Here is a 24,622-nt window from a genome sequence, read left to right as displayed (position 1 = left end):
CCAGGTAATTATCTGCATGCTTGGACTTGAGCATTCGTGTGACATCTTTCAGGTTGTGAGAGTAGATCTCCTCTGAGCAACCCCTGGGGAAGGACATGGCGATGACGCGTTCTGTGATATAAGTGAGGTCCAGTTCATATTCCTCCTCCATCCTGAATCTTGGCACCTCCTGTTAAAAATATGAAAACAGAGAAGCTGTTGGATAATATCATTCAGTTACCTCCCACTATTACTACTCTAAGCAGATGACTTTGCTTAAGTCAGTATTTAATGGTCAAAGTCCTCAGCAAATTTGTCCAAAGGGTCCAAGACAGCTTTAGCGAATGATCTCAAACCCAGATTGTATGACAGACGGTGTCCTGTTTGCAGCGCAACAGTCAACAGTATGTGTGTATAAAGAGGACATCTAAGATTTATCTGTACTGCAAAAAGAGATACAGCACAGTGCTATGAAATGGGTGAGTATCAGCAATATCTTGTGACCAAAGCCACAATGACACACACACACACCCAAAACTTTCAAAGAATGCCAGCTGAAACCAGTTACTGTAAATCCCTGAGCGATGGTGTGTCCCTGTGACCTCATGGCCATGAACATCCTGCTGCAGTGGTCCACCCTCCACCACACAAAACCCACAGACACAACACTTATGTTCTTATCTAGATATCTAGACATCACTATATTCTCTGGGTTGGTTGTCAGCCAGAGATCTGCTTCCTGCTGCCAACACAAGCACTAACACGACTAATACATTTATCAATAAATCAATTGACAACAAATTGTTTGCATCTTTCATCAAGTGAACATGCCAAACATTTGTTTCTAACCTGTGTTTACTTTACTAATTGTGGCAGTTTGCTACCTTACTCTGTCTTTATGTGATTGTAAACAAATACTAATGTTTTGGACTTTTGAGTCAACAAAACTGTGGCTAAGGTTTTCATAACGTTTCTGACATTTTCCAAAAATCCCATAAAAAGTATGATTATATTCACAACTGGAAATGTTGGTCTCATGACTACATTATTTATTCAGAATTTTATTTCAGTTTAATTCTGATTGGTGGCTTATTTAGTGCTGTCTGTCTTAGTTTAGGAGCATTTGTAAAAGATCAATCTGGCTATTTCAGACATTACACAAGCACATACGCCAACAAACAGAAACACATTCATTAAGTCGCCAAAGCTATTGTGATCCTTTTTGGTTGACATTGCTTGTGATCAAATGATTCACAGCCAAGAATGTGTCCCATCAATTAGGTTTGCAGTGACTGCAGGCTACAGGCCAACACTTTGTAGGGGGTGGGCAAAGAGGGAGCCATAAAATCAGGGACAGTGCAGCGACAGCTTAAACTAGTCGTCAGAGCGGAATGAAAGGGGCCATGTGTATGAAGAGGTCATCACTCAGGGAAATGGAGCTTTTGTGGATGTGTGTTGGTGGAAGGGGTGGGCACGGGGGGAGAGAGGTCCTCAGGGATTGTTGGAACTAATGGTGGGGCAGTTAGTCTATTTCCCTTGAGACTCTGACGAAAAACTGTTGACTAATGAGAAATTAATGAACACGTTGGTCAGTAGCTTGGCTCTCATATCTCCAGGGCAGGGTCACGAGAAAAAGGCTTAGTAATGTTCTGGAAGTGTCAAGGAGCTGTGCTAAATAAGAGATGGGAAGGGTATCGAACCAATAATTATTTTTTCTATGTGACCCAAGAGTGCTAAATTCATTTGGTACAACGACCCTGAGTTTAAAAGAAATTCTTTGACCTTTCGAGGAGCACACGCATTTGCTTTTTTAACCCATTACAGCTTCTAGTTACTTTAATTAAAAGTCAAACATGTCCCCAGAGTTCCTAATAAAATAAATCATAAAACTTCTGAGAACTTGAGGCTTTGCTGTTTTTTATATGAATTTTTCATGCGTAGCGTCGCAGCAATATTCTTTTCCCCCTATTATTTCTCACTTCTCCTAGTCATCATTCAAACCAACATGAACAACTTGTCCCAGCACGCACTAAAGATTATTGGTCTTTAATTTGCACTGACTGCTTTTGTTCCTGGTTTGAGGCGCAGCATTAGCTCACAAAGGCATAAGCAGTGCCAAGGAACTCAAATCCCGAGCCCACCCATGGCACTGTGAGAGCAAAGCTGGTAGAGGAGTGGGGTAGGCAGAGAGAGTAGTCGCAAAAACGGGTTGCCAGATCTTCTGTGAACAAGCTGCAACAGGTTTACTAAGGTCAGGATGTTGGGGGATTAGGGTGTGTCTGGCTCCCCCAGCTCCCACCCCTGCAGGTAAGAGCTTGACTAGGATGCGTGGGTGCTGTCAGCCAGGTTCACACATGCATGACCATCACTTCGGACCAGCTCCAAATGCCTTTCTTTCAATTACCCTGAACGACACTGAAAATAAATTAATCAACCATTTATGAATTCTAAAAATGTCGGGAAGACGAAGTAAGAAGCCATAACAAGACGCTGAGATGAAGCCAACTTCTGTTTCAAGAGCCAAACCCCTCACCTGGCCCACATTATATGGAATATTCCATTTTATACAAGCAGGTGAACCACTAGATCAAAGAAGGAGGCATCATGACATAAACCACAGACAGAAATGTCTCAAAATCCAGACATCAGCTAGTCAGCCCTTAAAGGCTAAATCACAGCCTAGCTGTGTGAACAGTTACCTCATTGCTGTTTTCATTTTTGAGTCCACTGTGCTGACAACAGTTGGCAAAAACTTTGCATACTTGTCTATCGCAAGACTCCAGGTTGAGCCACGGCAACCAAATCTATTTATGTGAAAGTTTATTTGTGTGTGATTAGTTGCTACATGTCCACAGACTCCAGACTATGTTTTCCACCGTACAGTCATCACCATGTTGACTGCTTTACATATTTGCACAGTCCAGTAGAAAAATTGCTGTTTATACAAATACCCTTCGCCATACGAAGGAAGAAAGGGAAGAATCCAACCTTCAGGAACAATATATATTATTTGAGAAACAGCTATTATTTTTATTAACATATTTTTTAATTCTTATTGTGATAATTCTTAAAATCTGACTATTTAAAATGTAGAAATATGACAAATCCTGTTACCAAAATCAAGCACTTCAAAGCACATAAGTATCATATTTTATAACATGAAGCAGAAATGTCCAATATCCTCCAAATATGGGAGAAGTTCCAACCATTAAATTTTAGATCTATCAGATAAAAGACCTAAATCTACTTAAACAATTAACCCATATTTAAACACACAGGCTGCAAATTATTTAGAGAATCTAAGTGTTTTTACACCAATTAAATAACATAAAACATCCACAAATATTAAGCCTGCGCACATACGAAAGCAATCAAGACACCCCTTCTCCCTTTCAATTAAACTTAAGTGCTGTTTTTGGCTCGAACTTCAGGTTTATGAATGACATGTTGTGGCAGCAGCCTCCATTTTGTGTCAACTGAAATTATGTGTCTGAAATGAAAAATGGGTGCATCAATATTTATCTCTAATACATGAAAACACTTTTCTAAATACCAGGAATCCTCTTGTTGCTCCACAGCTTAGGGTCAATGTGGGGTGATAAAGCTCATCCAACCCAGCATGTAGAAACTGGCTCTGTTTTGCACCTATGGAAAATGCAGCTACACAGATGGTGGGTGTGCTAGTGCCTCCTTGGGAGACGCTGGACAGATTAATGATCGCCTAGGCTGTTTGTCTGCAAACCTGAGTAACACCTAAAGTGTCATAAAGGCTTCAGGAAGTCTGGCCGCTGTGGGCAAATGCTTCAAACAAGTACTTTGCTTTTTTTTTTTTTTTTTTTTTTGCTTTAAGTATTTTTCATAAATTTAGCAACATTTCTTACTTCAATTCTTTTGTTCACGAAGCACATGAAAAGAACTATTCATGCCTGTTTAACGCGTCATCAGATGGTAAGAGTGGCATAACCAGATTTCTTTCTTGCCCTTGTCCTCTGGCTGCAGCTCCCCGTCGGTATTTAGCATTCACATCTAACAGCCATTTAATAACTTTGATACCATCGGCTTCAATGTACCACTGTATTCATAATTGGCCAGAGCATGGCACATACTGCGGGATAACAGGTCCACAGCGGCATAACATGCTGGTTTAAAGGGCCACAGTTTGTTCTGACCCTTTCCTGTCAGGGGCTCTATATGTTTACGCTGTGGCTTTGACATCCATTAGTTGCTGGAGAATTGAAATAAACAAAGGCATTAGAACTACTGAAAAAAAAAAAAAAAAAAAAAATGCCATGAACCATGAAGATCCATGAGCTGAGTATTTTTAGTGCGTTTATTTTATATCCCTGGAACTCAAACATGTATTTGTGCTACATTTTCATGAGATATTTTGACAGGAATAAAAATGACAACCCTGGCTCTGAGCAAATCTGTGCACCCTTAAAGGCTCTTAAAGTACTCCCTAATTACCGTTTTCTTTCCCAAGGTCATAGTGGAATGCGTTCCAAAATGGATTACGCTCCCACTCTCGCTCTTCCATTCTCTCTCTTTTTCCTTCCCCTCTTTCTTGCCATTCTTGCCCCTTAATTGCTTTCATTCTCCCTCCTTCTCGGGGTCTCCTTCTCTCTTTTTAATGGCTTACACATGTCAGCCAAGTGGCCGTGGCACTGCTGTGACAAAGAGAAATGCCCCAGTGCTCCATCCAGTGCTGTTCCTCCCAGGGTTAGATCACAGTGCTCCGCATACATTACACAACCCCAGCCTTCTGCCAACCACCTGTCCAAACCACATTATCAAGATCCTCATTTATCTGTTGCTCTACCTGCCTTTAGTAATTGCCGCCTGTTATCAGTGACAAAAAAAAAAAAAAAAAAAAACACGAGTTTCTGATGCACATTTTATTTACTTTGAGGGGCAGACATTGTTCACACCGCTCTGACCTCAGCATTGACCCATCAACAAAACCGATAATTGCCAGTTGAAAAATGTTTCTCCTGTCTTGCCTGGTTTATAATTAAAACTCATCTTGAAAGAGTTTCGCCTGCAAATCCTGCAGAACAACCTGCATGGTTTGTGTTGACTGAAAGTAAGGTGTGCAGGACAGGGTAAATGCTGGTTTGTGTCTGACTTCCAAGCAGGGAAAGGGAGGGACTGATGTTCAGGTGAAGGGGCCTGTAGCTGCTGTGACGTAAGGACGCTTGTACATGTCATCAACAATGGCTGCCTAAGAAGCATAGACCCTAAGGCCACAAATACCACGCAGCAGCTGTAGTTCAAAGAAAAAAAAAAAAAAAACCCATACTCCCTCTATTTGTTTGTCTCCAACTTTTTATCCATCAGCCGATGAGCCCAAACAGGCCTGTTGCTTTTGGACCTCTACAGACTACTAGTTGCAAGTTTTTCACAAGAAGAGGCCCGTATGTTTCACATTATAAAAGGTCTGCAGTACAAGACAGACCTCAAAATTAAGGAACCCCCAAATTCTATTCACTGCAAATCACAATTCATTGAGGAAGACATTTGAAAGCAAAAAGAACCAAAGATGTCAGACCAAGCTTTGGGGAGTTCAATTCAAAGGCTTTCAGATCACACATAAAACACACACATCACATCACATGCTCAGTTTGAATGACTCCCTTCTCTGTCTTCAGGGTCCTGCTGGAAGAGCTGGAGCACGCGCGCGCGCGCACACGCGCGCACACACACACACACACACACACACACAAACACACACACACACAAACACACACACACCAGGTTTTAGCAGGACTCAAAGCCAAAGTAAATACAGAGCAGTGGCCTGTTTTGCACTTTGAATAAATGGACAAACTCAATGAAATGTGACTGGGCAAAGGGCTAAAGAGAAGGGGGAAGGTAGTGAAAGGTACTCCTGTATGTGGAAGGACTAATCCTGCTTTTTAAAGTACTGTCCAGAACGACTTGAAAACCCGCCCTGCTAATGATTGACCGTGGAAAAGTTCAGACACCGTGCCTTACCTTTTCAAACTGGGAGCGAATACTTTGATTCTTCTTTATTCCCCCCTGTGCTGTCCTTTGTCGGCCTGAGAAAGACCGGGATAAAGTCCTGAATCAAAGAGCCCTCAGCCCGTCATAGAGGCTCAGCGCAGCCAGAGCAGCTCATTCTCCTCTGCTGGAATGTCTGTGCTCTCAGACTGACCACAGGCGCTTCTCTTAGCTCACTTTGCCCCAGCTGGAGCCGGTGCTCTCCTTATTTATTGGGATCAAATGGAAGCCCTTGCTCGGTTCCTGAACCGCCGCAGCGAGTCCTGCTGCTGTTGCTGCTCAGCTGCCCCCCCCCAGCACACTTCCTCCAGTACAGGCAGCCGCTGCAGCCGCCGCACAAGTCCTGGCATGGGTTAGTCCTCCCACCGCTTCGCTGGGGCCGTCTCCCCTTGTTCCCTCCCTCTTCTACGCTGCCTCCCCTCCCTGTGGCCTCCTCCCTCCGCCGCTGTCATGCCCCAGACTGCCACTTCCTCCATCCTACCCCAGACAGGACCCGCAAAAACTCCACCATAAGTTGAGACTGGACAGATCATAAAAGTAGCTTCCTGAAGGTCCACAATTTTATCATAAAAATAAATAAAATGATTTAATAACGATATATATATAAGGCATCAATCATAAAATACAATTGTATAAGTTAGTGAAGATATTATGTTGTTTTTTTCTGCATATTCTATAGTTCACCTAAAACAAATGTGATCTATAATATAAAATCTTTTTTATTACATTTATGTTAACTTGGTATGTTAAACTCATGGTTTATTCTGTGTGAAAGCACATATATCATGGCATTACGTTCTGGGTTTGGTTTTACACAGTAAAACGTTAAAGATATCACAAGGCTTCTTCATATGTTGCATCGTTTGACATGTTCAGGCACTGAAATAAGCTGATTTATTCTTGGTTACACACTTGACTTTTTGGTACAGTGAAATAATGTCCCTATGTGAGACCACCACCTTTTTAGTTACAAGAAATTAAAACTACATACAACATTAAAATCTCAGGTCTTAGGAGGATGCCTATGTTTTTTTATATACTGTATGTGGGCAGAGACAACAGTCAAGCTGGGTTCATTAGAATAAAATTGACAGCAATTTATTAAAATGGTGGTGTTTTATTAGTCAGGTTAACTTTAGGGAAACTCAATTGAGAATTTGTGTTTTTGCATTTTTGCTTTTGTGTCAATTAGATAATCTCAACTATAAGAACTCATGTACTGCTTGTATTTTTTAATATGTCACTACAGTCCTGATAATATAATGCTAGAACTCTCCAGTGTTTTCCAACTTCTGTTATAATGTCAAGTGTGCTATAAGGGCTCAAATGCTTGCCATTACACTTTTGCATGACAGCACCATCCATAGGTAAGAGTGGATACTGCTTTTGATACAAGGGTGTATTGTGTATCAGCTTCTCCTAAAAGACAAAACTGTTCCAGCTTAAAATAAAATGCAAGGACATCAAGCTAGTGAATTAATACATGAACTTTATTTTTTAATTGCTTGCATAACATTTCAGTGGCAAGGAGTACTCATAGTTGATCATTAGTGGTCACATTAGTTTCAAAAGCTACACCTCAGCATTTGCAATTAACAAAAATGTATTTCTCTAAAAACTAAAAGAAAACATATATGTCAAGCTGTAATAAACTAACAAGCAAAAATAAGTTGGCGTGAATGAATATAAGGTTAAGCTTATTTTAGTATAACAAAATGCAACATATATAAAAATGAGTTATGACAAGTATTCTCATTTAAAAGCTATGCTTTAGAACAAGATAATGGTTTAAGCATGTTTTCATATTGAAACCAAGTCACCAAAGACTGCAAACCATCAAAACACCTAAATGAATTAAAGATCATATTCAGCGCTTAAACAATGCTCCCAAAATCTCATAGCAGAAAAACTTTTAGAAAACTATTTTTAAAAAATCAAACTGCATAGGAATTGCTGATCACAACTAGTCTAATTGCATTCATTTTCTATGCTTTATATTAAGAGAAAGTGCTGGAGCTGTATGCGCTGTAGGAGTAAGTAGAGGAGTAATCCACACTGCCTCTACGGGATCCACTCCTGGAACCAGCTCTGGACCCAGAGCGAGATCCTGGGTTAGAGATATTGTAAGGGCTGCTGATTCCCTTAGTGGACACTGATGAAGCCTGTAGCATCTTCATGCCATTGCTTTCCTCAACCATGCAGCTGTCCATGGCTTCCTTGTAGGAGATCTTCAGTTTTGTCTTTGGACAGGTCAGGTTCTTCTGGTGGTTCCGTGTATCCTGTAGTTTCTGGGCCGCTTGACCATCTAGCCACCCTCTACGGATAGCCTCTTCAATGCTGACGCGACACCCAGTGCCAGGCTCAATCAGTCCTCCTGTCAGGTACTGGAACTCCAAAAATCTCTGACCTGCATCATAAGGTAGCCATGTCTCTTTTACTGCCTCTGCTGCAGACATTCTTCTTTTAATCTTAACATCTTCAAATCCAACATAGGCTTTCTGGGAAGGTTTCAGCTTATTAGCCATACTTTCATCAATGATACTCTGATGGACGGCATCCTGCAGTAAAAGCCTCTCGCCAGTAGCAGGGTTGATAATACCACCTGTGCATGCCTGGGCCTCTAGCAGCCTCTGTGCTGTAATAGTGTCAAGTATACCTCTTCGCAGCGCTTCAGAAATAGTTATCTTCTCCAAGGTTTCTGTGTCAAATATGGCTGCCACAGGGCTCTGGTCATCAAACATCTCTGCGGGAGAGACAGTAATAGAGATACTGCTAAAGCGTTTACGAACAGTGGGGGATGATGGCGTGGCCTGAGTGGGGCTGCTGCAGGTGACCATGTCATCAACATTGCTGGTGGCAATGTTCATCTCGGTGCTACTGGTTTTGCTGATAATTTGGTCAGCAAACTGGGTTAAGCTTAGCTTTCCAGCACGATACTGGTCCAAAGACCTCTGGTCAATAACACCACGTGCCAGGCAGTCCTGGATGTCATACTGAGTTCCTGTTTTCCTATCCACTATTACCAGACGTGCAGAGCCATCTGACCCTGTGATAGTTATTTCTTCCCATTCACACTCCTGCTCTGACAGGTCCAGGAACGTGTCATAGTCAATTAGCTCCCGGTGATAGGCCTCTCTCACTGACATCTCCAGCCCAGTGTCTGGATCAACAATCACAACCCGCCTCTTACGGAGAACATTGGTACGGCTATCGTGTGACTTTTGAGGTTTCCTCTTGTCTTTAAGTGGCAGGAGTATGAGTCCTGTTTTGGCATCTGTGATGCATCTATCCTTCAGCTGAAGATAAGTCAGGTTCTCCTTGGTATTAGGGTCAAAGAAACCTTTTGTGTCATCTCCTTCATAAGTTAGAATCTCATTCATCTTCTCATCAAAATATCCCCTTTTATAGGCAACAGAGACATCAATACGGTGGCTCTCTTTTGGATCAATAATCCCTCCACTGGCAATCTGGGCTTCAAGCAGACGGATTCCGTGACCTTTTTCAATAAGATCTTTCTCAATAGCCTGGAAGAGGGAGATTGTCTTTCCTGTGGATGGGTCTATGTATCCAGTCACTGCCTTCTCTGCAGACAACAGCTTATTCTTAAACTCTTTACCTATGAGACATCTTTTTGAAGCTTCATCAACTGTCAAGAACACATTGTTGACTGGATCAACAATAAAGCCAGAAGCAGCCTGAGCCTCAAGAAGCTCCAGGGTGGTTCCTCTCATGAGAAGACCTTCCTTCATTGCTTGATAGAAAGGCATGATTCGGTCATTGGCCTCATCATAGATACCGGCAATGCAAGTTGAGCCATAAAGGTAGGACTTCAGCTTGTTTTCAATGTCTTTGCTGGTGAGCTTGCCCTGGTTGAGCTTCATCAAGTCAGTTTCATCCAGAAGTTCAGAGTTGACTAGCTCTGTGAGAGAGACTTCTCCACGGAGACCTTTAATTGTCACAGATTTTTCTGGACCTTGGAGCAAAAGCAAGCCAGAAACAGGTTCTACTGCACACTTCTTCCTAAGGTCATCATAGCATATCTTTTCTCCAGTTGATGGATCCACGTAGCAGGCAGGTTTTTTGTTTAAAGCCCTATAGAGCTCCTCATCAATAAGGTTGCGATCCAAGGCCAGATCTTTTGGAAGGAACACACTCAGAACAGGATCCAGAATGCCTCCAACAGAGTCTTGAGCCTGTAGCAAGCGGATGGCTGTATCTTTGGCTATGCGACCCTGTTTGTAAACCTGACCCACAGATAAAACTTTTCCAGTGAGTGGATCTTTGAAGCCTGTGCTAGCTGCTTCAGCTCTCAGCAAGGTCTCTTTGTCTTCAGAATCTACAATTCCTCTGGAACAAGCACTACCAACATGCATCTTCTCATTAAATGTAGGGTCCAATATGTAGCCTGTTGCTGCTTGAGCTTCCAGAAGCATGAGGGAACTCTCTGGGCTCAGAAGATTCTTGTTTTTTGATTCACTGAATGGCATTTTTCCTTGAGTACTCGTGGTCATGCCAGCAATAATGCCAGTACCCTTTAGATTGCGCTGAATGTCCACAGCTACCTCATGCACTGTTTTCTGTCCCTTTAGGAGCTGGTCTAGCGTGGCTTTAGTGATTATACCACAGTCGCAAAGTTGGTGGGCTGTGACTTTGTGGCGCACCCCATCAAAAACCAGCTTGGAGGGATCAATTGTTGAAGCTTCATCTGTCTGGGTCTGCCTGCTCAGAGTGCTGGCTCTCTGCCGCAGCCTCTGTAACTCTTTCTCTAAGGCTTCTTTCTTGAGAGCCAGGTCTGATGCCTCCTTTGCAGACATCAACAGCTGACTTTTGTACCTCTCCTCAACAATCTTTAGCTCCCTCATGAGCCTCTCAATCTCACTCTTTAGAGAGAGCCTCTCACGATCAGCCTTGTCTCTGTCTAATTCATACTGCCTAATCTTGCTGTCTTTCAGCTCATACTGGCTCTTCATATTGTTGAAATCCTTGAGGATGGAACTATTTTCATCCTGCAGCCGCTGTTTGTTGCGGAGCTCAGTCTCTAGTGTGAGTTTGATGCGGCTGAGCTCCTCTTCAAGGCGCTGCAGACGGTTCTTGTCCTGATCCTGCAGTTTAAGCTTGGCCATCAAACTGTCCTTCTCCAGCATCAGCTCACTGTATTGGCTTTGGGACTGATGCACCATGATAGATGTCTGTGGAGAGATAAAAGAACCCACTGTTATGTCTATGTAAAATCATTTTGCTCATATGCAAAACAACACAGCTCATAAATTAATGCACATGGTGTGCACATTAATATTATTATGAGTATGTTGTATTGTAAGAGCCAATCAACACTGTAACTGTGACTGATGACTCGTGATGCCACAATCCAATCACATGTCCTTCAGTTGTCATTACTGTTGAAGTATCTGATATTATACATGTATACAAAGATGGTACACAGACTGTCAACAGCTGTTAGTATGCAGTGTTTAATAAAGTGACTGTTATTATAGCACGATTAAAGGGGTGTATAATATGCATAGTCAGAAAAAAATAATTGTAAGTAACTAAACTTTGTGCAAAACGTCTTAAAAGTCATTTTGAGTATTGTCAAATATAGCAGGGATACGTTAAAAACAAGTTCAGTCCTAGTGCATCTATAACCATTCATGCAAATCAATGAAAAAAATTAGTTGAATTATGTGAAGATGTTCCTTCAATGCAATCAAAAATACCTCAATCGATTGCTTTTGGAATTTGTCTAGTTCCAGTTTAAGCTTTTCTCTCTCCTTGGTCAGGTCATTGATGAGAATCTGGAGCTCTGCTGTCTTCTTTTTGCTACTCTGAAGCTGGACGTTTAAGGCTGAGATCTGATTGGCACTTTCTCCATCAATAGTTTCTTTGCTAAGCTTCAGTTCATCTCTCTCCTGTCTAACTGTCCTTAGCTCCTCCTCCAATCTCAGTCTCTCTTTCGTCAGGTTTTGTGTCATAGTCTTCAGCTTGTCAATCTCTGTAGTGTACTCGTTAAGTTGCCGGCTCTTCTCCTCAATGGTCTTGTACAGGTTTTCATTACGTTGGTTGAGTTCAGAAATTCGGCCCTCTTCCAGCTGTAGCTTCTGTTTCAGTGTTCTCAGCTCAGATGTCAGAGCTGCCAGTTCCTCCTTGGTGATTTTATGCTCCCGCAGGCTCTTGTCCAGAGCCTCCTGCAGGGTCCTGAGGTCCTGCTCGTATTTTTTTCCAGAGTTAGAGGCCTCTAGCTGAATAGATTTAAGGGTAGTAATTGTGGTAGTGTGCTCTCTGCAGGTATTTGTCATCCTTTCCAACTCAGTCTCCATTCTCTTTCTACGTGTGAACTCTTCTTGGTTTGCCTTCTTTTGCTTCTCCAACTCAGCCTCCTTTTGATCCAGGGAGGATTGCAATTCCCGGACACGGCTCTGGAGCCTGGCGGAACTCTGTTCAGTCTTAGTTTTTTCACTGGTTTGCTTTGTCAGCTCTACTTGAGTGATGCGAATCTCTTGTTCCAACATTTTAAGCTTATTAACTGCTTCCAGATAGGTGGTGTTTTTTGCCTTAAGCTCTGCCTCTGCCTGTTTCAGGTGACTGATTTCCAATTCCAGAGCTCTCCTCTTCTTCCCTTCTTCATCAAGGTTAAATGTTAGCAAGCTGATCTGCCGGGACTTTTCCTGGTTGAGTTTGGTGGCTTCCTTTAATTGGAGCTCATCCTCTCCTCTCTGCTGCCTGAGAGATCTCAGTTGCACCTCCAGTTCACTGCGTATTCTTGCCTCTTGTGTCACTGAGGCCCTCTGCTGGTTGGCCTCCTGCTCTGCTCTGCTTTTCTGCTCTTCAGTGTGAGCAATGGACAGCCTCAGTCTCCTCAGCTCTTCCTCTACATCTCTCTTCTCAGCACTGAGCCTGTCAATTTGGAGTCTCAGCTCTGCTGTGTCCTCTTCTTTCTGTTGTGAGGCTTTCAGGATTGTGGTCTTGGTAACATGGATCTTTGTCTCATATGTCTGCTTAAGCTGATTAATCTCCTGGGTGCACTGTGTTCTTACCTTAGAGGTTTCTGATTCAGCATTTCGTCGACGTGCCGCCTCCTCATCCAGCAATATCTTCAGCCTCTCTAGTTCACGTTCCTTGTCCTTCACAGCCTTTTCTAAGTCAATCTTGGACCAGTTAAGCTCTTCCAGTTCTTTCTGTCGGCGGCGAACTGCTGCCTCATACTCTTCTTGTTGGCTGGTATAACGCTCTTCTGCCAGTCTTCTTTTCCTCTTTTCCTCTTCCAGCTGGTATTTAATGCGGGTCACCTGGTCATTAAGATCTTGAAGTTGGTTGTGTGTGCTGTCCAGAGTCTCCCTGGCAGCATTAGCTTGCATTGCTGTGGTTCTCTTCACTTCCTCCATAGAGATGAGCTGATCTTTTGACTGAGTAAGCTCCAGCTTGTAGCGGGCCAAATGATCCTCTAAACTCTTGTTTTTCTGATTACGATCTTGGAGATCCTCTCTCAGACGCCTCAGTTCCTCCTCCAGCAACTCAATCTTGGTGTTCCTGATCTGAGGAGAACACCAACATTCACATTATTAAACATTTTTAAATTGATCTTATGTTCATCACACTAATTATTTTAGAAACATACTAATGAGGAATCAACAAATCCAATACTCACCTTCAACTCTTCCATGTTCTTCAGCAGCTCACCTAGGAATTTGTAGTAATCACCAGAGCGGGTAAGTAGTTCTATGTAGTGGGACTGGATGTCCGAGGCCTGATGGAGTTAAAATTAGTGGATGATTACTGATGTCAAATGTTCAGGTCTTTTGAGTATCATTCAAGTATTAAATTAAGGGATTAACCTTTAAATTGATATTATTTCATGATCTTGTAATGCAAAGGTCTAAATGACATTCAATAAAAATCTAATAATCACTTAAATGTATGCTAAGTAGTATAATTTTGATTAGGCTGCCAAATGAGTGTTAATAATATGTAAAATAAAACTTGGTGGGTGTGACTTATTGGAGAGTCAGTTCTCATACCTCTTGTCTGACCACAGTAGCCGGTGACTGCAGCATTGTTCTCTTAATAGGAATATTAAGCAGAGTTTCCAAGCCTGAACTGTAGGAAGCCAGCTGCAGCTCATAGTCCTGCAAACACACAACAAGGCAAACTTCATTGTTTTGCACCATACTTGTTTGTGCAGTCTTGGTTGTGTCTGTGTCTGTGAAAATATTTTAAACTGAATGAAGACGGAACACATTAAATGACCGCTAACCTTTATGGAGCCAGCACAGGTGTCTGCATTTTTCTGCACATCTTCTACCTTCTCCTTCTTTCCTTTAATTTCAGTGTGAAGTGCCTGTGTAGTGAGAAAAAAAAAAAAACAAGGCATTAAATTCACTGATTATCCAGGTGCTCTTCTTCTAAGACATCCAGTACTTTACTAGACAAGAATTCTAATTATTACAAGCTGTAAGTCCACAAAACCATTTTTCAATTCATTTTCACATGTTCCACAAATGCATCTGAAGTGTAAATTGTGGATATTTTGCATCAGGAATTAAGTCAGTCCAGTTGGAATATTGTTTTCTGTTGACATAAACAAGGAAAGACATGCCTTCTGTTGACTGAGGTGGTCTGTTAGGGTCTGAATGTCACCCAGCTTAACCGTCTGAAGGGTATCCTGACGCTTCCTGGCATTGTCTATCCACTGTTCCAGGGAAGTGCTGCTCTGTTGATAATGTTTCAACTGTTTCTCCTGCTTCTCCAAGTCCCACACTCTGAGGAGGAAAGCGTGGGAGGCAGAGGAAGGGATGAAAGGATATTTTTAGTGTTGTTACCAGCAATGATGAAATGAGGATGTGGAGAAATATTTGCAGGTACTGTAGAATTGTGTGCATATATGCAGACTGATCCTTCTATACCTGCTTTCAATCTGGGTTTGGATGCGGCGCCAGCGATCACACAGCTGACCCACAAGGTCTGTGTACTTGACCAAGTCCACATCACACTTGTGGAAGGACTCAGAGATTTGACTATTCCAGTGCACTGCTTTAGCCAGTTCAGTCTCCATAGCTTGCAGCAGGTCTCGTTTTTGATCTAAATCACTCTTCATTTGCTTGAATAGAGAATTGTAAAAATAAATAAATGATTTTCAACTTTGTACGTTAAAAGAGTTTGCATTTCTTGAAAATCAAACTCAAGGGACAACCGTTTTAACTAAACAGGTAAAATATGTCTAACCTTTAGTGCACTTCTCTGGTTTTCTACCTCCCGGAGGTCCAGCGAGGTGGTCTCTTTCTCTGTCAGCCGGGCTTCATGGACTTTAATTATATCCTCAGCCTGGAGAATGTTCTGAAGCAAAACCTTAAGTGCCGACAGTCTATTGAAAACACACAGTTATTATGTTAAATGTAATGAGAGGATAAGTAATGTTTCTCTGTGTGTTGCTTCACATTCTGGTCCCAGCAATTTATTTTGTGCATTTTTTACTCAAACACGGAGGAATAAATAAAAAGGTGCTGTAATTAGATTAAATTATTGTACCTCTGAAAGTAGGCTGAGTAGAGACCCTGCAGGCCTCCCAGTTTTTGGTTGATGATTTCCAGTTCAGATCGGAGGAACTTGGCTTGCTCAGAATCAGCAGGTACTCCTTCCAGCTGCTTTATAATCCGTTCCCTTAGGTGCAGATACTCATCATGAATGGAATCCAAGTCTTGGTGCACCGTCTGGAAATCAATGATACATTTATCTTTTTATCTGTTTTACAAATAGCACTTACTGAAATTAATTGTGGCAACTTTTGATTTTGATATTTGGTTTGGTAGCAAAAAAAAAACAAAACAAAAAACTGGTTACATACCTGCAGCCTCTGGATGTGCATCAAGCACTCATGCACACTGTTGTCCCCAAAAGGAACATGGAGGTGACTCGTGAGACCAGACTCAGCCAACTCCAGCCTGCGTCGAATTTCTTGCAAACTACTGAGCAGGTTGAGGCTGAGGGTAGAACTGGGTCGGGGAGGCTGGATAGTGGACCCGGTGGTCTTAGAAACAGGAACTTTGGAGATTTCCTCTTTAGATGGTTCAGGCTTCACCTCTTCTTCCCCTTTACTGGCTGGTAGATAATACAGAGAATATCAATTTGTAGTGAAAGAACTAACATTATTTTTCCAAATTCAGTGAACTGACAATTTAGGGATAAGGTAACATCATTTCACACTTACTGTAAGTAGGCAGCTGGACAATCAGTGTATCATAGTGACTCTGCGCTTTATCAAAGTGGCCCTGGATAGTTTTCTTGTCATCTTCTCCAAACATCTCAGAACCTTGACTGCTACGTACAAACTCTTGGTAATGAGTCTCCATACTTTTGATAATACGGCGGTACTCCTCAGGGCGCATCTTAGACAGCTGCCGGACAATGGAGAGAATGTCAGGTCAAGCAAAAGACAAAAAGCTCGAAAACTATGGCACATAGTGTGTAAGATAACATGTAAGCTGAATGTACTTCAGCTTTGCTTTAGGTATGAAAAGATAACTTATTATTGTAAACCTCTTAGTTTTTAAAGTAAAGCTATGAAGAACTGCATTCTGTGTGACAGCTTTACCATGTTGAGAGTGAGAGAGTTGATGTAGTTGATGTCTTTGAGACAATACTGCCATGAGATAAGACTCTTGATGTTGATGTAGAGCTGATTCCAAATGCTCATGATGGCTTCATAATACTGCTCATTCCTAGAAAACAGAACAAGCCAATCAATCCTGTGTAAAGTTCAGCAGTAGGCATAAAGATTAAATAACTACAGAGCAAAACTGGATAATATGTCAGCATATACTGCCTTTCATTTGATTTAAAATGTGTGAGATCTCAAATGTTGTACAGTAATATTTCATTGTTCCTCTTTAAGGTGAAAAAAGACCAAAAAGAAAATGTGTTGAATAGGGTCAACAAAATACATATTTCTAAGACAAAAGGCTATTTTCATAGTTCCTGGAAACATAATGTCCAACTCTGCATCCAATATGAACACTAACATTACAGTTCAATATTATTCAAACCCAATATAGATAATGAGATTTGAAATGCTATATTTGAAAAGGATTTTTAAGGCCCTGTTTGATCATATTCCCATCTGCTTAATATTTCTCACTTGGCGGCGACGCCGATGCTGAGCGGGTTTGGTGGGGGGATGAGCAGACACACAGAGGGAATCAGCATGTCCAGACCTCCAGGTCCTGTCACGAGCCACTTGCTGCGCTGTGAGTTGTCTTTCAGGATGCCCTCGTTCCCTTTTAAAATCCCTTTCTGAAGTACAAAACAGAATGTTCAATTATAGGACACACTGAAATTATAATTGTGATCTTTCACTTCTGTGCTGTTGTGCATGTGTCTGACAGAGAGCATACGGTATATCCTACCTGGTCTTGTTTAAAGTCACATAAGGCCTGGACTATGACAGGGCTGGTGCTCTTCTCCTCTGGGTTGCGAGGCTTCAGCCTGATAATGGTCTTAGATTTGTTGACCAGACTTTGGACCTGCAACCTATTCTCCATGATTCGCTCCCTCTCTTTCTGTGAACATACAAAAATAAAATATGCCTTGTTAACTAGACCCTTTGACACTGTAACTATGAGGAGTAACATTTTATTTAAACATCCTAACATTTCCACATACATTCAGAAGCCTTCCATTCTGTCCAAGGTGGATTATCCAGTAATATGCAAATTCTTAACTCTCAGGTCACTCAACAGTAGTTGAGAGATAATTAAGAGATAATGATACCTCTAGATTTTTCAGGAGTTCAGTGAGGCTATCCAGTGGGGTGTTCTTGTCACAGCTGAATTTGGTTCGGATAGTCTCATGCTCTTTCTGCAACTTTGAATAGGTGTCACTGGCGTCCTTGAAAAACTGAAAATGAAAGCAAAAAGCTTTGATCAGCGTTCACATGAAAACACAGAGAGATCCATTTTCATAAGAGCAAGAGCAGTACTGAGCTCTTACTTGGCTGTAGGCAGCATTCTCCTTCAAATGAACATGAATACATTTGGTGATCTGGAGGAGCCAGCTCCACTGGGTCTGTAAGGTGTCCATGTAGGCCTGTGGATGCACAGACAGTATAAAACCAGCAAATAGTTTCTTTAGCCTATTGCGATAAGAACAAAATCTAGAGAAAAAACAACATACTTCAATCTTATCTGAAGCAGGATGGTTGTTGTTTAGAAGCCCATCTGCTTTCACTTTCAACTTGTTTAGCTCCTTCTCCTTCTCCTCCAGCTCTCTCATCAGCGTCTGTCAGAAAACCACAAAGTAAGAAAGCCAAAAGGCCACAAAACACAAAAAAATATTATGGAGCACATAAACTAAGACAGAAAAATCTAACCAGGGTGAAAGAAGAGTTCATTCAAAGGTCCTTACCGAGTAGCTCTCTTGCTTCTTGGGGATGTACTGGTCTATGTTCTTGTCTCCCCAGTCAAATACCAGCTCCTCCTCCTCTTTCTCATTCACCCACATGATGGCTCTAAAGATCTCCTCAATGATGTTCTGAAGGTCCCGCAGTTGACTTATGCGGTTGTGAGACATTTTCTAAAGCAAACATGAGATAATTTTATGAACAGGATCAGAAAGAAGTAATGCTGATCATGCACACTGTGGCTGATTTTGGAACTTTTGAAAAAGAGTTCAGTTCTACCTGCAGACTGTCCCACTCTTGTTCCAGGATGGTGAGGTTGTATTTGTCACCTCTCATATTCTAAAAAGGCAGATTTTGATTAATTTTAAATAATATTTCAAATTTTTTTGAAGCCTGAGACAGAGATGACTATAAATAATAAAAACATTGTGTCCAACAGTCCAAATTAAAAGAGCATCTAAGTGTACCTCAGTCAAGAAAAAAAATACTTACCAGCTCATCTCTGGCACGGTCTACTTCCAGGTTTCTTTGGATGGAACTGTGGGTTTTGTTGTGGTTCATGATTTGCTTTTCTATAGTTTCAGAGTCCTCTCCCCATGGAGCTGTCTCAATCATACGCTACAAATGCAAAATCACTTTATTACACTTTGAAATACATTAACTGCTGAAAAATAAACTTATATTGAAGGAAATTAACAGATTTTATTGAATACCACAATATATGTGTTTATGATATCATGCTATATTCAATGCTATGGCTGTAGTAAAGATTTACAGCATCAGAATGGTGTATGTCAAAATTAATCAAAATAAACTACAGATTATTGTAATGGAGGAACTCTGCAACCAATGCAAAGGTGTAGCTTTTCTGCGTATATTTGGACAGCTATGGAGCTCTATAGCACAGGAGGAATAAGTTATATCAGGCTTTGGCTGCACAGGCAAAGCTTTTCAGATTTTTTATTTCTGATAATTTAAAAAATGGACTAATCTAATTAAAAAAATCTTCTAATTAAAAATCTTCTATTATTCTGACCTTAAAGATATGTCTTTCCCATCTGCGCCCTCTAGGTGTCACCATGTCATCATGGCAGCCGTTGTCAAACAGGAAACTATTCCAACTATTCCCCCCCTTGTTCCCCTTGTTCAAAGCTCTCAGCTTAGATAAGAGCTCGGCCGGCAAACCAACCACAACCACTCTCTGGTCTTGCATTTTTTTCTTTCTTCTTTCTTAAGGCCTTTGTTCTCTCACCACTCCCTTTTCCTTCATGACTGCTTGGCTGAAGCTACACACGACATGTTGTTGGTGCGGCCTGGCTCTCTGTAGTACAGCTAGTCTATAGTCTACAGACTCAGCAGTCATAAATTAAAGTGTAGATACAATGGTTAATAGCTTGACCAGCTGCACATAAAACCAGTGACTTACAATGGCAGTAGTAACTCACACAGTGACATCTTTTCAATTTAGGAGTTTTATAAAAGTCAGTATCTTCATGGCTGTGGGGGAGGGGTAGTGGAATGAATAGCAAAATATACACGGGTGAGGCTGGACGTGGTGACAGAATGACAGGGTGTGGTGTAGGTTGGGGAGGTTGGGAAGGTTGGGGAGGTAGAGTTTAAGGAGGCGTTTTCCCATGAGCATGTCAAAGATCATCTGAACTTTACTGTCCCACAACAACTGACTCAGTGGAGAGTGTCAGATTTCACACTCCTTTACTTCTACTTTTCTTTTTGCCTCCACAGCGTCTTTATCTGCCTCCCTCTTCCTTGCTCTGTCTCTTCCTACATTCCTCTGTCTCTCTCTCTATTTCTCAAATGGCGGAACTCTTTCCTCTTCTTTGTTTCAATCCTTCTGCACCTCTTTTGGCCTCTTTCACTCATGGATCAGGTTCTGCAACTGTGTCCAGATGGTTTCAGTTACAGGAGGTCACAATAGGTGATAAGGTAAGTGCACCACTGACTCCTGCCTTTGCATAAAACACTGTGCACACTAATGCACCCATACAGAGGCCACCGCACAAATTGATTAAAAGCTGTTGGAACAAAGTTCAAGTTTTACCAACGGATTTGTGGGTGGTATTATCACTGAATGCATCAGGCAGGTATGCTGGTCACGGTTCAACATCATTTAATACATGTAAATTATTACTAAAAAAATAATTCTACGTATTACTAAAGGTTTTGTTTTTTGTATGTACTGCGTTAACAGTTTTTGAAGATTTTGGAGCTGCTAAAAACAGACCTATTAATATTACTCATATTGTGTTGTGTTGTACCAATGAGGATTCTTATTGTGATACTGATTTTAACTATATCACTGATATTTGGTGTGTGTGTTTTTTTAATTGTATTCTTGAATGTCTCTGCAGTATGAAGAGCTTACCTTCTGTTGAGCAATCCAGGCCACGGCATCATTAAAGAGCCTGCCCCCCTCGAGGGAGCCCACACTGCCCCTGTTATGTCTTATGGTCATACCACCGTGTTGTTGCTGCTGGATAGCTGCATGCAGGCTCTGTAACTGATCTACACTGTGGGGTTGTACAAAAAAGGAAAATACTTTGTGAATGTTCCAGGAACAGAGTGATCTCAAATAGCTCAGCTGGGCAAATACAGCTGAATGAGCAGCAGGTATTAAACTCTTCAGTGTTTCTTTCTCTCTGTAAGGTTTGGTTCAACTCTAAAAATGAACTTCAACATGTTATTCCTACATAGCGCCACCTACCCATGTTACTCTGCAGGCAGGATTACCCAAAACTGTAAACACAGTCATGAATAAGCCTGTTCAAATGCAAACACGGAAAGCAGTCACACAGACTCATAATGTACACCTGCACTTTGCAAAGACACACACACACACTCCGTCTTGTCTTACCTTCTGAAGACATCATTAGGTATACGCATTTGCTGCATCTCTCTGCCACAGAGCTTCAACTGCTCCAGTGTTTCTCCCGCCATGAGCAACAACTTCTCAACCTCCACAGCTGAACCTCCCTATAAGATCAAGAGAACAGACACTGAACTGCTGCCAAATTATACTTAGATGTGGCTGATGGAACAGGTTGCTTTTCAAGTCACGTCCTGTCATTTCATGTCAGTTGTTTTGAGTGCACTCCACAGTCAAACTGAGCAGGTATCATCTTGTTAATCTATTAGTTACTGTCCTACTGTTGGAGGCTAAAACAAACAAATAATGATGAGTTATGCTGAGAGTAATCTGTGTGTCATACTTACACCCTGCACCATCATCTTTGCTTTTTGCAGGTAATCTTGACACTGGCTGGTCAGGAACAGAGATTTATGCTGAAGAGCCTGTGGACTGAAAATAAAACATAACAATATTATTGAAAAACTAAAAAGACATTAGTGTATTTTATTGTTATTATGTTGTTTGTTACACGCACACAGCAACTTCTGTAGTGTTGCTGATTATAGTGGAATATTGTTATATATAACTTTCTCTCTTGCAGCTCACACGCACTTATAGCACTGCAGGTAACATCCCATAATTTACTTCAGCCTTTATTCTCCATGTGTTAAGACATTTATTGACTTTGCACATTGCATGACGCCATTTTTACAGTGTTAAACACTAACTCCCAAAATGAATGATAGTGAGTAAAAGGGGTGTGCGCTGTATTTCCTCTACTGTGATTACGAATATTGAGCAACAAATGAGTGACCCACCTAGAATTACTTAGACTGACGTTACGTAAAGAAACACTTCACAGGAAAGAGGTCAAGCCGCAGGATGCATTTGGACAGTTTAAGTGTAAGAAAAACCCCCGCTCTGTGTTCTTCTAGGAACAATTAGTTCTATTTAATTATAACATAACTTTTACGTTCTACTAGAATCAGCTCGACGACTCTTCTCACGTTTAATGCGAAAGCAAAATTCAAGCAGTCTAAAACACCCAAACTCGGTCTGATCCCTTTATATTCTTCAAAGATCCTCATGAGTTTGTTTTTTATGATTCGAATTTTAATTTTTCACTAGTTTTGTGTTTTAGTAAGAGTCTGGTTCTTCTACATTTATGGACAATGCCCTGCTGTCAGACACATATATACACAACAGGTGATTTTCTCTTACCTCATTCCAAAACCTCCGCCCCCAGCCATGCTGACCTGCACCTTCTGTCCACCGACCCCGTGCACGGAGGACCTGGAGGTGGTGTACATGTATGCGGTGTCCCCTGCTTGGTATTCTCCCTGGAAGCCGTTTCCACTGAGAAACACGTCGTTTCTATAACCTGGACTCGCCAAATCCTGTCGCGAATGACTTCTCTGGCCCATGCTGGCCAGTTTTGAATTGGAGCCATAGTGACTCATTTTTAAAAATGTTTTACTGAGCTGATTTTTGCTTACAGGAAGTTTTTGCAGTCGTTGTTTTGTGCTGTCCAAACAGCGGACCGACCTTGCGCCTCTCCCCTCCCCGTCTCCAGTTGCGCAGATAATGGTGTGTCTGGTGTGAATAGACGGAAGCTGGTTGCTTTTGGATTGGATAGAAACCACACCTTGTTGTGTTTACGAAACACTCCTGCAAACCTTAGCCCGTGTGGGAAGACGGCATTCTGCAGAGTCCGTGGAAGGTTATGTTGCAATCACAACTTTGACAGCTCGGTTGTATCATGAAGAACTAGAGTCAAACAGGCGGTTAACTTTCTGTGACTGACACTGAGCTCGGGGGAGTGACTACTTTGCCATTACCTTAACAGCCTTTCTTGTTAGAGCAAACAAAACTGTGTGTAGTGTGTGTGATCTCTGTTGTTTTATGACTGGTTTACTATATATTATTTGCTCAACTCCAAAAAAAATTCAATTTCTACGTCTTTTTCCTTCTGTGTGTGTGTGTGTGTGTGTGTGTGTGTGCACATCTTTCTGTGGTTGTGTGGATATTATGGCCGGTCCTCACTACTTCAAATGGTTTTTGGGTTGGGGTTAGAATTAGGTTGAGGTTAGGGTCTAAACTCTAGAGTATGCATTATATCTATGAGTGTCCTCACAACTATAGTGAGACACGACTGTGTGTGTCATCCAAAGGACAAAGGACATCTGCTGAAATGAACTTTTTCACAGTAAACACTAACATATTTGCAGTGCTGTTGAGTTTTCCCTAAAATAAATAAATACATAGAATAAAATCCATTCCTCATTTTGCTGAATGTGCCCTGCCTTTATGTGTTGCACATCTTCTCTTTTCACAAATCTGGATATGCTACCTGGACTAGTCCAGGATAGACAGAACACCTTATCTGGATTTTTGTATATTGTGAGAAATGAACACAAATCTGCACACAGGTAGTCAGCAACCATTAGAATTATTCATAACAGACTTTTAATAACCAGGTTTCCCAATCATCCATCATCTACAGCTTATACTGGCACATCCAGTGTCGTGTGGTGGTTGGGGCCAATCCTATAGCTGACATTAGATGAGAGGTGGAGTACACCCTGAACAGATCGACCAAGTTTGTCATATTCCAAGTAAACGCCATATCCTGAATATCATCAAAACCTGGATACTAATGTTTATCAACATGGAGTTAATTAACTAAACACCAGTAAATTTCTCCAGAATTTTCATTCTTCCTTTTTCATTCTGTCATAGCTTCAGGGCTGGTACAGTCATTTAAAATCTGGCTAGTGAAAGTGCCAAACCTAGCTAACAATAATTAAAGAACACAGCAGCCAACATGGTTAATTACAGCTGGAATGAGTCGATACAGTGGCTGCACAAAGAATTTGTCATCATGGGTTCAACAGGTTAAAAGGAGGACTTTTGAGTTCAGTGGTTTGCATAGTTGCTTGAAGCTGACAACAACCAGCCAACATCAGTCTTGCAGAAATAGATTCGCTCACAGTAAATGCAATTTTTTTTTTTTTTACTTTTTACATTCCCCTTTTTATATCTGTCCTTTACCGTCACATTCTAATTCACACATTTCTATGCACATACAACACATCGCAAGTAGGTGTGGCTGAGCTTGAAAAGTGAAAGGGAGTGAGAAAGAAAAGTAGACAGAGTAGGGAGGGTCACAAATACCTAGTATCAGTGTGAGGTTGTGTTGAAAAAGTGGTGGAGAATAAATTATTGTCGGCAGAATAAACAATAAACCAGAGCGTGATTTTATTTGATTGCACAGATATGTTAAATGAGAAAAACAGAAAAGGGAGAAAATCCTAGTGATGAAATAACATAATAAATAAAGCCACGGAAATAAGAAATACAATAACTTT

The 24,622-nt window shown here is 41.4% G+C and overlaps 2 protein-coding genes across 5 annotated transcripts in view; both read right to left on the bottom strand.

Annotated features, from left to right (window-relative positions):
- tns3 (tensin 3) overlaps positions 1-6,354 on the bottom strand; it is a 31,902-nt gene extending 25,548 nt beyond the window's left edge. For both annotated transcript variants that reach the window (XM_026313335.1, XM_026313336.1), the window contains exons 1-2: positions 5,974-6,354; positions 2-169 (exon numbers count right to left, since the gene is read on the bottom strand). In XM_026313335.1, coding sequence (XP_026169120.1) covers positions 2-151 — 150 coding nt within the window. In that variant the 5' untranslated portion in view covers positions 152-169; positions 5,974-6,354. The remainder of the gene's footprint in view (position 1; positions 170-5,973) is intronic.
- Positions 6,355-7,469: 1,115 nt separating this feature from the next.
- Positions 7,470-23,025, bottom strand: dspa (desmoplakin a). 3 transcript variants are annotated; one of them, XM_026312832.1, is made up of 24 exons: positions 22,476-23,025; positions 21,620-21,704; positions 21,261-21,379; positions 20,772-20,916; positions 18,881-19,006; positions 18,668-18,727; positions 18,394-18,561; positions 18,163-18,267; positions 17,980-18,075; positions 17,761-17,886; positions 17,397-17,549; positions 17,129-17,283; positions 16,586-16,712; positions 16,199-16,388; positions 15,839-16,083; positions 15,523-15,704; positions 15,220-15,358; positions 14,901-15,094; positions 14,594-14,756; positions 14,252-14,335; positions 14,016-14,123; positions 13,646-13,744; positions 11,718-13,532; positions 7,470-11,189 (listed from the first exon to the last, which is right to left on the bottom strand). In XM_026312832.1, exons 1-24 carry the CDS (start codon positions 22,712-22,714, stop codon positions 7,998-8,000), a joined length of 8,115 nt encoding a protein of 2,704 aa, XP_026168617.1. In that variant the 5' UTR covers positions 22,715-23,025; the 3' UTR covers positions 7,470-7,997. The 3 variants fall into 3 exon arrangements, with proteins under 3 accessions (XP_026168617.1, XP_026168616.1, XP_026168618.1); XM_026312831.1 differs by having other exon boundaries at positions 15,839-16,092; positions 16,202-16,388; positions 22,476-23,024; XM_026312833.1 differs by having other exon boundaries at positions 13,035-13,532; positions 15,839-16,092; positions 16,202-16,388; positions 22,476-23,024.
- Between the last annotated feature and the right edge of the window lie 1,597 nt (positions 23,026-24,622).

Source organism: Mastacembelus armatus, chromosome 17 (assembly GCF_900324485.2).
Source record: "Mastacembelus armatus chromosome 17, fMasArm1.2, whole genome shotgun sequence".
In the NCBI taxonomy this organism is placed as follows: domain Eukaryota; kingdom Metazoa; phylum Chordata; class Actinopteri; order Synbranchiformes; family Mastacembelidae; genus Mastacembelus; species Mastacembelus armatus.
Note: the sequence above shows the minus strand (reverse complement) of the source record. Positions and strands in the feature narration are given on the sequence as shown.